General features: G+C 43.7%; 1 protein-coding gene across 1 annotated transcript; it reads right to left on the bottom strand.

Moving 5' to 3' along the window:
* Positions 1-6,061: 6,061 nt before the first annotated feature.
* On the bottom strand, positions 6,062-13,459 carry LOC140119560 (carbonyl reductase [NADPH] 1-like). Its single transcript, XM_072138730.1, has 3 exons — positions 13,049-13,459; positions 6,814-6,921; positions 6,062-6,656 (listed from the first exon to the last, which is right to left on the bottom strand). The coding sequence occupies exons 1-3, from the start codon at positions 13,332-13,334 to the stop codon at positions 6,220-6,222; spliced, it is 831 nt and encodes a 276-aa protein (XP_071994831.1). The 5' UTR covers positions 13,335-13,459; the 3' UTR covers positions 6,062-6,219.
* Between the last annotated feature and the right edge of the window lie 762 nt (positions 13,460-14,221).

Below are 14,221 nucleotides of genomic sequence, written 5' to 3'. Positions count from 1 at the left end.
TGGCTTATACTTGGGTCAGCTTAAACTCGAGTATATACGGTAATATTACAACATTGATTATGTAGGAACAGAAACATGGCTCTCCAGAAGATTCAGAAGATAAACAGTAGATTCAATGAAACTATGAAAGTTACTTATAAATTTCATTATAGAGAATATAGAACGCCATATCTAGAAGAAATATATTAGGTTATTTTTTTTTTAGTACACGTTCTTAAGTTGAATTTGTATGTAAGTCGGAACTGTATATTTTATAATTGTAATGCCAGATAAATTTTTTTGGTCTTTGTGACAACTGGATTTTAAAAATGTTGGGTTGTCATAAGAACCAGGATTAATAATAAAACTTAATGCAGACACCTTTAATAACTATTATAGCTCTTTATTTTAGTCTAAGGCTAAAGTACAGTAAATTACCAACATCCAGAGGTTCGTTTGTAACTAGGTGTCGTCTGTAAGTCGGGTGTTCTTAAGTAGGGGACCGCCTGTAATTGGATTCTCCATGTAGGCAGGGTCAGCTCCAGGTAATAGTAGGCCCCTGGGCGACAGAGCCTCTGTAGGCCCCTTTGCATTAAACTGAAGTAGCGGCATTAAAAATTCAGAAGCTGAAGTCTCGTGTTCCCTAAAATATTCCCTAGTTTATCATCCCAAACAGCCCCCTCATGGTTTTTTTATATACAATCCCCTCACTTCCTATGGATTCATTAGATACAGCCAGTGGCGTAACTAGGAGAACCAGGGCCCCATAGCAGATTTTTGCATTGGGCCCCCCTTAAAAATATTCATACATACACACACGTTTATACAATCAGTAACATTTACACACTTAAATACACAACATAACATTCTACACTCACTTTTATACACTCGTCCACACAAACATATGTATACACTCATATGCACACATTTATATACTCATATATACATTTATACACTAATACATACAGTATATACAAACTCCCTGTACATACATACAGTATATATGCATCAAAGTTGCATGCATACTGTTTATATACACACATACTGTGTATATATACAGTGTATACACACACAAAATGCATATACATACAGCATATAATCACACATTCAGTATATGCAGCATATACACACAAACAACATATACACACACACACAGCATATACACACACACACAGCATATACACACACACAGCATTAACGCAGCATACACACACACACATATACACACACACAGCATTAACGCAGCATACACACACACACATATACACACCCACCCACCATATACTGTGTATATATACAGTATATACACACACAAAATGCATATACATACAACATATAATCACACATTCAGTATATGCAGCATATACACACAAACAACATATACACACACACCATATACACACACACACACCATATACACACACACACACCATATACACACACACCATATACACACACACACAGCACACACACACAGCACACACACACACAGCATTAACACAGCATACACACACACATATACACACACACCATATACACACACACCCAGCATACACACACCCAGCATACATACACACACACAGCATATACACACACACAGCTTACACACACACACACAGCGTACACACACAGCATATACACACACATACACATATATAGCATACAATCATTAACTATACACACATATGTAGGGACTTACATTTCTTGCAGACCGGCTGATGTGTAGTGGGGTGGGTCGGTTAGGCATCCTGCCAGCCTAGGAAGTGTGCCGGCCGGGCAGCCACGGCAGCAACATGGCGGCCGAGGAAGCAGTGTGGAGGAAGGACGGCCGCGGGACCAAGGTGCCGGGATGGTCGGCCACGGGAGCAGCATTGAGGGCGGTGAGCCGCGGGAGCAGCATTGAGTGCCGGCGGATAGCTCCCGGACCAGTGTGCCGGCCGGACGGCTGCAGGAGAAGTGTGCCGGCCGAGCAGCCGCGAGAGAATCATGCCAGCCGGGCAGCAGTGTGCCAGCCGCGTGGCCTTAGGACCAGGCTACCGGCCGCGCGGCCATGAGTACATTATGCAGGGCAGGCAACAGGAGCAGCGTGGAGGGCGGATGGGCAGCTGCGGGAGCAGTGTGTCGGGCGCGGGACCAGGGTACCATCGTGGCGGCCAGGCAGCCGCGGAAGCAGTGTGGAGTACCGGTGGGCAGCTCCCGGACCAGTGTGCCGGCTGGGCAGCCGCGAGAGCATCGTGCCGGCCGGGCAGCCGCGGGAGCATTGGGGAGGACCGGGCACCGGAGGACCGCGGAAACAGCCGGCCGGCAGCCGTGGGAGCAGCGTAGTGGGTGGCCGCAGTAGCAGCGGGTCGGGCCGGATGGGTCAGAAACTCCGGGGCGGGCGGGATAAAGAGGGGGCGGGCCATGGGATTATTTACCTTAATGCGCTGTATAGCAGGGCCCGGGCGGCGTTCAGACCCGGTACGGAAATGCAGCGCAGTTGCAGACATTGTGATTGTGCCACTGCCCGGGCCCCTGAAGCTCCCGGGCCCCGTAGCAACCGCTACAGCTGCTATGGCGGTAGTTACGCCACTGGATACAGCCCCCCTCTTTCTCATGGTTTACTTATGTACAACCCTATGTGGGCCCTCCTGCAGTTTTAAGCCCCAGCCCTGTATGGAGCCAGCCCTGTATGCAGTGTCCTACTATTTTTAGGTGTCAGGTTATGCTGCTCCCCATCTTTTTGCAGTTGGTTCTACCTGAGGCAAAAGGCTCAATTCGCCTCATGGCTGATGCACCGCTGGTTGCCTAGAACTGTATGTTCAAGTGATGTAATAATATCTATACAGGCAGTCCCCGGGTTACATACAAGATAGGGTCTGTAGGTTTGTTCTTAAGTTGAATTTGTATGTAAGTCGGAACTGTATACTTTATAATTGTAATCCCAGCCAGAACTTTTTTGGTCTCTGTGACAATTGGATTTTAAAATTGTTGGGTTGTCATAAGAACCGGGAGTAACACTAAAGCTTCATTACAGACACCTGTGATAACTGTTACAGCTGATCAATGTAGCCAAGGGCTAAAGGACAATAAATTACCAACATCCAGAGGTCCGTTTGTAACTGGGGGTCGTATGTAAGTCGAGTGTTCTTAAGTAGGGGACCGCCTGTAGTCACATAATATGTAATGGAGTCAGATGTGCCGCATCAATGACTTGTTTTGCTGTTACAAGTCGTGTCATTTAGTACCGGTAGGAGGGATGAGCCGCACTCCTCAGGGAAACCGAAATCCTCCCGGGTCCTGCCTTCCACTCTCAGACTTCTGCACACCTGCTAATAGCCTGGTGATATACAGGAATATGTGCATGATTCTAAAATCTGAGATTGTTCTTTATTGTTTAATTATAACATTTGCAAAGTCATGAGATGTGGCCAGGACCCCAGAAGTCCTGCATGACTTTCCGTCTATGTGTAAGGTGTATACAAGGTAAACATAGATTGTATTATGTTGGGTCATTATAGTCATAGTTACTCAGCAGCTACTAGCATACACATCACAAGGATTCCCAGAAAGTGTCTAGTCATGGTGGTTCTGCAATATCAGGTATTTGCGGTCTAATCCGGTACTTCATTCATTTGATTGGTATTCCTTACACGGCAAAGACTTCTGCAGTGTCCGTTCAGATGATTGGAACGATAACAGAATGAGAAATATCCTTAAATATACCATAATATTCACTACTCACAAGAAGTTAGGGATATATATTGTGTGGGTGAAATTTAAGGATTAATCTAAATGCCCCTTAACCTTTACAGGTGAACCTAATGTGACCTTCTATGAATCTTTTGTCCAAATATTCAATATTTCATTACTTTTCGCACTATTTGCTTTTCCTGAACATGGAGTTTAATATTCACAACAGATGTTTGATCCAAGAATACCCCGGTAAATGTGATTGGTTTGATTTGAGTATTTAAAAAGTCCTCCTTATCAGGCTGTTGACATTCTGACATAATGGGGGTCATTTACTAAGGGCCCGATTCGTGTTTTCCCGACGTGTTACCCGAATATTTCCGATTTTCCCTGTATTGCCCCGGGATTTTGGCGCACGCGATCGGCACCGGCATGCACGCGACGGAAATCGGGGGGCATGGCCGAACGATAACCCGACGGATTCGGAGAAACCGCCGCATTTTAAAAAAAACAAGTGTCGCGGGACTCGCGCTTACCTTCACCAAGTATAGGATGGTGCACTCCGGCGGACCTCGGGGAACGTCAGCACAGCAGCGACACCTGGTGGACGTTGGAGGTACTGCCTTAGTGAATTGCCGGAAGACCCGAATCCACCGCACAAAATGCGCCGCTGGACCGCGAATGGGCCGGGTGAGTAAATCTGCCCCATTGAGAGTAAGACATCACCTAACCATTGATCTCAGGCACTGCACCATTGTGAGGCTTCAAGTAGGAGATTCTCAAACAGAAGTGACCATTGAGCTCAGAGAGTCACAGAGTCATCAGCAGGTTGTAATAGATATACAGAGGGACTGGAAGAGTCACAGAAAGGGGTAGAAGTGGACGTCTTTTGGCCACATCCCAAACTGATGACCACTTAACCTTAAACGAAGCAGATGATGCAGCCACACAACTTGAGGAACGTTTAAGAGTGGTGAGCGGCTATAAGTGTCACCTCGGACCATTTATAACCATTCCCATCAGAGGATCTGTAATGATACCTGACCACACCACCAGGTGTCATCATCCTACATGGGTCACGGTGGAGCATCTACATTGAATGAGGGACAAGTGGGCCTCAGTGCTGTTCACTGATGAAAGTTGACTCATTCTGAGCAGATTTTATGGCCACCAACAATGTTGGAACGCTAAGCATCAGCTATAATTGTCACCAGACATGACTCATCGAGGTTGTATGGCTAAAGAACCATATGCAGATGCTGGGAACTCTGTACCCCAGAACCTCAAAGACCTGAGAGCCTCCCTTCACGAAGAGTGGGATGCCATGCCTCAGAAGACATCATATAACATCCTTCACAGCTGCAGGAGGACATTTTTTGACATCCCCCCCCACTAGCATTGACTTTTTGTTTCAATAATTCGTGCCAGATAAGGAAATCCCCATTGCAAGGTTCTACTTAAATCCCAGACTTTCATAATAAAATATAATTTATGGAGTTTTCCATAAATTTTACCCAAAAGCTAAACATCCCTATATCTTTGTGAGTAGTGTAGGTTCCCATGGAGATATTGTGACACAGAAAATTCTCCACCCCCTATAGATTTCAATGACAGGTCACAACTGATGTTTTTGAAAAAAAAAAATATATATATGTATCAGGATTCTGGTGGTAAACTTCCTTTGATGAATGGGGGGGGGGGGGAAGTATTTGAATGCAGAATCAGGTGGAAAATTGGATAAAGAGGGCAACCTTACACCCATGTGAACATACCCTAATTAGCCTTTACATATTCGGCTTCTACAAGGCTCTGAAATATCTGGAACATCTGCTTCTGGAAAAGGAATTTCTATAATTCCAGCTTCCAATAAGCTTTGGAAATGCATGAAGGGTGGACCAAATTAGTTCTTCAAAGAAGTGACAAGGAACATCCAAGGTCATGGACTGTGCCTTCCTTACAATCTAGAGACCATCTTTAACCTACACTATATTTTCACTAGAAGATCTGATCCTAAAAACTGGAGGCCTCTAATGAATTTAGATGATGCAGGACCCTTCCTGGTCACAGTGATAATATTGTGTGTCCAATGTTGGTGCAGGTTTTTACCATCTTAGTTTTTGGTCAAAAAGTTCTATTGACCATCTTCGGGATTCTTTGATGGTGGCTCTTCATGTACGTGACAATGGTGGTCATCACTATAGTGTTAAGAAGTTTAACATAGAAATATGTAGGTGGTTACTGTACAGCCCACATCTATGCCAGTCACCCTTGATCACCTATAGATGAAGAAGACCCCAGAAATAGATACTGTTTATGGTATCTCCCAGTGGCCCCACCGCCAAGTTGACTTTGAGATCCCATCCATGACCAAAGTCTTTCAAGTGCCTGAGACAGGAAAGTAAACCACACATTTTAGGTAATCCAGTAGTTTATTTTTACATAAAAAACTACATTTGATATTTAAACAACTTATTACATCAAGAAGTAGAAGAAGTCAAGGTCAATAGCGGAAGCAAGGCCATTGTGGTTTTGGTTTTTACACAGATTTATAGGGATCTTATTGTACATCTACCAGGGGACAACTTTCTTCTCGCTGACCAGCTCTCCGTAGGGTGAATCCACTCCAGTTGGGAGAAGAGCCAAATATACCGGGGTCACAGCACCTTCATCTGGGGACTTGGTGGCATTTGGACCTGCCATATCAGTCCTGACCCACCCTGGGCAGCAGGCGTTGAGAATAATTCCCTCTCCCTTCCTGGTCTCCTTCAGTTGACGAGCTTGAATTCTGGACAACACCGTTACCCCGATTTTGGACACCCCATAAGCAGTGTTTGCCCATCCTCTTTCTTGATGGACACCTTCCTTAGCATCTTCTACAAACTTCTCCATCAGTTTTGTCAGCTCGTCCTCGGTGATGGAGTCACTGCGGAATCTCTCCTGAAGTTCAGGGCTGCACTTGGCGAGAGCGGAAGGACTGACCATGCTGGAGACATTGACCACTCGTCCTATAAGGGTATAAAATGTAGTGGTAAGAGACAATACCTTCTATATCAGCAGCAATAGAGGAACTTCAAGTACCCCGAGGCCTCCATCAAATTAAATTGGGGGAATAATACAGGTGGAGGGACTACTGTAAGGAGTTTATGATGAATTTCTACTTACCATTAGGCTTAATGAGTGGGAGGAGCTCATTGGAAACATCTCGGGTGCCATTGTAATTGGTCTTCATAGTGACCTCAGCCTGGGTACCAAATGGCGTTTGGTCGGCAACTGGCAAAAAAAAAGAACCAAAAAATTGACATTCAGGACTGAGCATGTGGGTGAGGTCTCAGGATTAATAGGGTCCTAAAACTAGGGCGTGTTACAGCAAAGTCATGTGGTACAAATGCTCGTTTTCTATTGGCAACTGCCTGATGTTGAGTCACGATGACCACAAAGTGTGTGACATAATGCATGCGCTGTATAATGTACTGCTTCTTTATACTACACAGATCCTATCCCAAGGGTCCTTCACCTCAGTCCACACATAGAGTATAACACTATATACAGATCCGTGCTTAAATACAGTGCCTATTGCAGATTACAGCAGCCTATGGGCCTTAAAGGGGATGTCTGACCGACTGAAACACAAACTGCATTGAGGTAGTTTGTGTTATAATAAAATCAATTCCATTAAAAGTCCCTCTTTCGTGTGAAATCTCATACAATTTACCTTCCCCAAAATTTACATTTAATCTCCCCCAAAGTCAGACAAATATGACTCTCCTCATCCTATTTTCACATGAAATTAGTCAAGTTTATAAGTTACATGTTGAGTGTCACCTTTAGAAGTTCTGTTCTATAGCATCTAGATACATACTTTTATACCATATACAAGATAAGAATCTCATCTTTTAGATCACATCAGGCTTATGTCTTAGTGAGCTACAGAACCGGAGCTACAGATAGCTAGATACATAGTGGGAAATGCTGAAGATAAAGATCCAGTTCCTGCCTATTTTCTATCTGCCTGTATGTCTGGTTCTGCATCTTTTGATGGGAACTGAAAGATTGCAATTCTCATCTTTAATATAACACAAAAAGCAAGTTTCTAGGTGCTATAGAGCAGAAGCGTGACTCTACCTCTTCAACCACTAAACTTGACTCTGGTGAAAGAGTCATATTTGCTTGACATTGGTGGAGATTTTGTATAGGTAAATGGCTGAGGTTTCACACAAAATATGGAATGCCAGAAAAGACATGTCATACCGTAACTGGGGGGGGTCTGCTAGTTTAATAAGTTAAAACCTGGTGACAGGTTCTCTTTAAGGGAAGGTCAAAGGTCAGGTTCTTGATTGGCACCAGCACTGAACTGCCCCACATGGCTCGTTATGTGAAAACAGCCCAATAGGAGGAGCAGAAGTAGTCAGCACCAAACTGCTTCTCACCCTCTGCTCTGTGTGACTGCTGTAGCAGTCACTCAGAGTCCTGCTACAGCTCTTACTAATAGCAGACAGTGAGGGTCTCTGGAGTGACAAAGTGCACAGAGCAGAAAGCTCTTCAGGCTAAAACACCCTCCAGGAGCACTCAAAGAGCTGTAGTCCTGCTGCTATTACCAAACACTCTCAAAGATATGGTTACACTGGTCTCCAGGGCCAATATCTAACACTAACTGTATTTTTGTTTGGTTAAAGGAAATCTCCCATCACAATCCATCATGATAAACCAGGGACATTACGCATAGATCCGGGCACCGGGACTGTGGTATCTTCTTATACTTGTTATCCATGGTCTCTTTCCTTCTAAAAATCGACTTTTATAATTATGCTAATGAGCAGGAGGGACTCTGGGGGGGCCTCAGGTTAACAGGCTGTAAAGATACAGCACAGAGGGGCTCGGGCAACATTACCATTAACATCATTGTAATAGTTGATGTTAGATGGAAGGAGGCCATGGATTACAAATACAAAAAGATTACCAAGGTCACGGTGCCTGGATCTATGAATATTTTGCAAAATACATAAAAAGTAGCACAATTGCCAAATTGTGCCTTTTTGAAACTGAAAAGGATATTATGTGATTGAAAACCTTCCCTATGTGTTACTACTGTGATCAGGATAGCATCGCATACAGAAAGCTCCCCCTAGTGGTGGTTACAGGAAGTCAGAATTTTATTCTGACAATGTAGCAGATTTTTATTGATGGTAATACACAGTAAGCTGGGTAGGTAGCATTTGTATTCCGATTGTAAGATTTGTATCTTTGTATCAGAAGAAGATGGAACAGTCTAATATATAAAATACTCTTTAATATGATTTTTATATTAAAGGGATTTTCTAGGACAAAGATGTGAGTGATCTATTCTTATACTACGTGATCAATGTCAGATGAGGTTCCACACACTACAACTCATCAGCACTGTGGTCTCTCTAACCAAGCATAGCGCCGTCTATTAAGTAGTGGCTGGGCCTGGTATTGCAGCTCGGCCTCATTCACTTGAATAAAAACTAAGAATCATCTTCCAGCAGCTGATTAGTGGGACCCCTGGTGGTTGATGGGACCCCCACCAATGTAATATTGATGATCTAAGCAATATATCAGATCAAGAGATTTCAATCCATGCAATGGAACTAAAATTTAATGGCTTCAATCTCGACTGAACTATACTTCTACTTAACCTGCGCCTCTATCAATTATTGAGAACGGGACCCCCATTATTGTAATCAGGGATAATCTCTGACTCTCTCTCATAGGATTGTTATCCTCTAAACAAAACTGTTATTTAACTAATAAAATACTAAATTCTAGGTTATAGTGCAGATAACACAACTCAGCATGACTGTGCACTTACAGCAACATGACACCAGCACAGACACATTACTATAAGGCTCAGTTCACATCGGTATTGCAGATTACATTATACATTATTATTCATTATGGAGAGCGTCTTTATTATGGAACAAAATATATTATATATGATTCATTAAAGGAAGAAATATATTATTTTATCAATTTATTATAGGGGCTATATGATATATAAGGGTGCACAGTGTGATCAGTTGTGGTGTGAGGGGTATATATGATATATGTGGGAGTACAGTGTGGTCAGTTGTGGTGTGAGCGGTATATATGATATGTGGAGGCACAGTGTGGTCAGTTGTGGTGTGAGGGGTATATATGATATATGTGGGGCACAGTGTGATCAGTTGTGGTGTGAGGGGTATATATGATATATGTGGGGGTACAGTGTGGTCAGTTGTGGTGTGAGGGGTATATATGATATATGTGGGGCACAGTGTGATCAGTTGTGGTGTGAGGGGTATATATGATATATGTGGGGGTACAGTGTGGTCAGTTGTGGTGTGAGGGGTATATATGATAAATGTGGGGGTACAGTGTGATCAGTTGTGGTGTGAGGGTTATATATGATATATGTGGGGCACAGTGTGGTCAGTGGTGGTGTGAGGGGTATATATGATATATGTGGGGGCACAGTGTGATCAGTTGTGGTGTGAGGGGTATATATGATATATGTGAGGGCACAGTGTGGTCAGTTGTGGTGTGAGAGGTATATATGATATATGTGGGGGTACAGTGTGGTCAGTTGTGGTGTGAGGGGTATATATGATATATGTGGGGGCACGGTGTGATCAGTTGTGGTGTGAGGGGTATATATAATATATGTGCAGGGGCACAGTGTGGTCAGTGGTGGTGTGAGGGGTATATATGATATATGTGGGGGTACAGTGTGATCAGTTGTGGTGTGAGGGGTATATATGATATATGTGGGGGCACAGTGTGGTCAGTTGTGGTGTGAGGGGTATATATATTATATGTGGGGGCACGGTGTGATCAGTTGTGGTGTGAGGGGCATATATAATATATGTGGGGGCACAGTGTGGTCAGTGGTGGTGTGAGGGGTATATATGATATATGTGCAGGGGCACAGTGTGATCAGTGGTGGTGTGAGGGGTATATATGATATATGTGGGGGTACAGTGTGATCAGTTGTGGTGTGAGGTGTATATATGATATATGTGGGGGCACAGTGTGGTCAGTTGTGGTGTGAGGGGTATATATGATATATGTGGGGGCACAGTGTGATCAGTTGTGGTGTGAGGGGTATATATGATATATGCGGGGGCACAGTGTGGTCAGTTGTGGTGTGAGGGGTATATATGATATTTGTGGGGCTACAGTGTGGTCAGTTGTGGTGTGAGGGGCATATATGATATGTGGGGAGTACAGTGTGGTCAGTTGTGGTGTGAGGGGTATATATGATATGTGGGGAGTACAGTGTGGTCAGTTGTGGTGTGAGGGGTATATATGATATATGTGGGGGTACAGTGTGGTCAGTTGTGGTGTGAGGGGTATATATGATATATGTGGGAGTACAGTGTGGTCAGTTGTGGTGTGAGGGGTATATATGATATATGTGGGAGTACAGTGTGGTCAGTTGTGGTGTGAGAGGTATATATGATATATGTGGGGGTACAGTGTGGTCAGTTGTGGTGTGAGGGGTATATATGATAAATGTGGGGGCACAGGGTGGACAGTTGTGGTGTGAGGGGTATATATGATATATGTGATGGCACAGTGTGGTCAGTTGTGGTGTGAGGGGTATATATGATATATGTGGGAGTACAGTGTGGTCAGTTGTGGTGTGAGAGGTATATATGATATATGTGGGGGTACAGTGTGGTCAGTTGTGGTGTGAGGGGTATATATACTATATGTGGGGGTTACAGTGTGGTCAGCTGTGGTGTGAGGGGTATATATACTATATGTGTGGGGGTACAGTGTGGTCAGCTGTGGTGTGAGGGATATATATACTATATGTGTGGGGGCACAGTGTGGTCAGCTGTGTTGTAACGGTTATATATGATATATGTGGGGGGATACAGTGTGGTCAGCTCTGGTGTGAGGGGTATATAAATGCTATATGTAGGGGGGCACAGTTATTATATAAATATTATTTAGAAGCACAGTGTTGTATATAGTTGCTATACAGGGGAAACTATATTGTACGTGACTGTGGTATTTTTAGGGGTGCAGTGTTAATATGTGCTGTAGAGATGAGCGAGTATACTCGTCCGAGTATACTGCTCGGTCGAGTATTAGCATACTCGGACCGGCTCGTTACTCGGACGAGTATCTCGCCGGCTCGAGATCGAGCAGTAAATTAATAAAATAAATTTAATAAAAGTATTTTTATTGTAAAAAAAAAAATATTACAGATGTTTGCAGATGTTTTACTTGTAAGAACACATTGAAATAACACTATTCTTCACTTTCCAGGTGTTCGCGCGTGTCTCCCGCTAAGTTAGGAGATGTTCGGAACATCTGGAATGTGAAGAATAGTGTTCTTTCAATGTGTTCTGCACTTTAATGCTCCTGTGTTCACTGTTTTTAATGTTTTAATTCTATTCTTCACATTGCAGCTGTGCGCGCGTAACTCCGAACCTATCGGGAGACACGCGCGCACACCTGCAATGTGAAGAATAGAATTAAAACATTAAAAACAGTGAATACAGGACCATTTAAGTGCAGAACACATTGAAATAACACTATTCTTCACATTCCAGATGTTCGTGCACATCTCCTAACTTAGCGGGAGACACGCGCGAACACCTGCAAAGTGAAGAATAGTGTTATTTCAATGTGTTCTTACAAGTAAAACATCTGCAAACATCTGGAAATTTTTTTTTTTGCACTGTTCTTTTACTGTTCAGTTTTATTAAAAAAATGCTCGGGTCTCCCATTGACTTCAATGGGGCTCGTTATTCGAGACGAGCACTCGAGCATCTGTAAAAGTTCGAATAACGAGCACCCGAGCATTTTAGTGCTCGCTCATCTCTAATGTGCTGCGCAGAGTTGAATACATCTAGAGGGCAGATTTAACAGCATGGTAGCCGGGAGGAATTTATTATGAAACCTTTAACCTGAAGGAGCACAATCATCACCTGTAAATCATCAGATGCCTCTTCTACCTGTGTCTGATCAGCATTGAACAGCACCAGAACTACATTAGGGGGCGCCACTTTCTCATATCTCCCTTGATCAGTTTTGTAGTCACTGCTCTCCTTGTGGACATGACATGGAGATGCATGACGCACGGTTCACAATGTTTAACTATAACTCGCCTGCTGGGATGGGGATCAAAATATAATACGGGGTCCTCAATTTCCTATTGGGTAACGTGGGTGATGAGATGACTATTTTATAAATCGCTCTGCAGGATAACACCAAGCAGCCCGGACGCTATTGTGAGTGTAGGCTTAGCATGAGGGTCTCCTGAATGCACAAGGTGGAGTACAACTCCCAGCATGTCCAGGGCTCCGAATGCTACATAAAGACTTAATCACTCTTTGCTTTAATCACTTAGAGAATAATATATGTGCAGCCCCATAGGACGTACCTTTAAACGCAATTCCGGCATTATTGATGAGCACATCCAGTCCTCCGTACTTCTCCTTTAAGAAATCCCGCAGAGTCCGGATACTGGCCGGATCATTGATGTCCAGCTGATGGAAGAGCGGGGACAACCCCTCATTATTCAGGGTCTTCACAGCTTCTTCTCCCAGTTTGGGGTTCCTGGCTGTCAGATACACGTCCCCCTGGAACTGCTTGCACAGGGACCTGACTATAGCCAGACCCACCCCCTTATTACCCCCTGTGACCACCGCCACCCGCACTCTGGACATGCTGACAGCTCTCACTATGTGCAGGAGAAAAACAAAGGAAATGCACAGAGCAGGGAAGAGTCATAACACATGGAGGCAGCTCCTCCCTGACAGGCCTGAGCTCGGCCTCCTCCTTGTGTCATCTCCTGCTCCGAAAGAGACCCGCCCTGCCGTGTTACATAAGTCTATTATCAACTTGCTTTTTCCTTTTTTACTCCCCTCCATCCAAAAACCATTACTTTTTTATTGTTCCGTTTACCGAGACGTAACGAGGGCTTGTATTCAGCAAAACTAATTGTCCTTCAATGTCCTGCGAAGCTGAAGAAAAATTCCAAATGCCCTTAAATAGTTAAAAAACCGCAGTCTGACATCTCGGTTTTTAAGGCTTTCATTGTATGGGCAAAATGACAAATCCTCTCTATTCTTTGGGTCAGTACAGAGATACCCAATTTATAGAGCTTTGTTATATTTTAATATCTTAAATAAAATTCGAAATGCGTAAGATGTTATTTTTTTTGGGAAGGAGGAGCTTTTCGTTAATATTAAATTATTTTGTTCACTTTTTATTGGTGTTAGACTTTATTCGCATATGTTCACCATTTACATAATTATTGTTACATTTTGATAGATTGCTCATTTTGGGATGCAGGAAGTTTAAGATGTAGGACCAGATTAGAGATGAGCGAACACTAAAATGCTCGGGTACTCGTTATTCGAGACGAACTTTTCCCGATGCTCGAGTGCTCGTCTCGAATAACGAACCCCATTGAAGTCAATGGGAGACTCGAGCATTTTTCAAGGGGACCAAGGCTCTGCACAGGGAAGCTTGGCCAAACACCTGGGAACCTCAGAAAAGGATGGAAACACCACGGAAATGGACAGGAAACAGCAGGGGCAGCATGCATGGA

The sequence above is a fragment of the Engystomops pustulosus genome, chromosome 2 (assembly GCF_040894005.1).
Source record: "Engystomops pustulosus chromosome 2, aEngPut4.maternal, whole genome shotgun sequence".
In the NCBI taxonomy this organism is placed as follows: domain Eukaryota; kingdom Metazoa; phylum Chordata; class Amphibia; order Anura; family Leptodactylidae; genus Engystomops; species Engystomops pustulosus.
Note: the sequence above shows the minus strand (reverse complement) of the source record. Positions and strands in the feature narration are given on the sequence as shown.

Excerpts from the sequence above, each read along its gene's own strand:
- LOC140119560 (XM_072138730.1), bottom strand. The coding sequence starts at position 13,334 with ATGTCCAGAGTGCGGGTGGCGGTGGTCACAGGGGGTAATAAGGGGGTG. Across the intron at positions 6,922-13,048 it reads TGCCGGAATTGCGTTTAAAG|TTGCCGACCAAACGCCATTT; the intron begins GTACGTCCTATG and ends TTTTTTTGCCAG. Across the intron at positions 6,657-6,813 it reads CCCACTCATTAAGCCTAATG|GACGAGTGGTCAATGTCTCC; the intron begins GTAAGTAGAAAT and ends ATACCCTTATAG.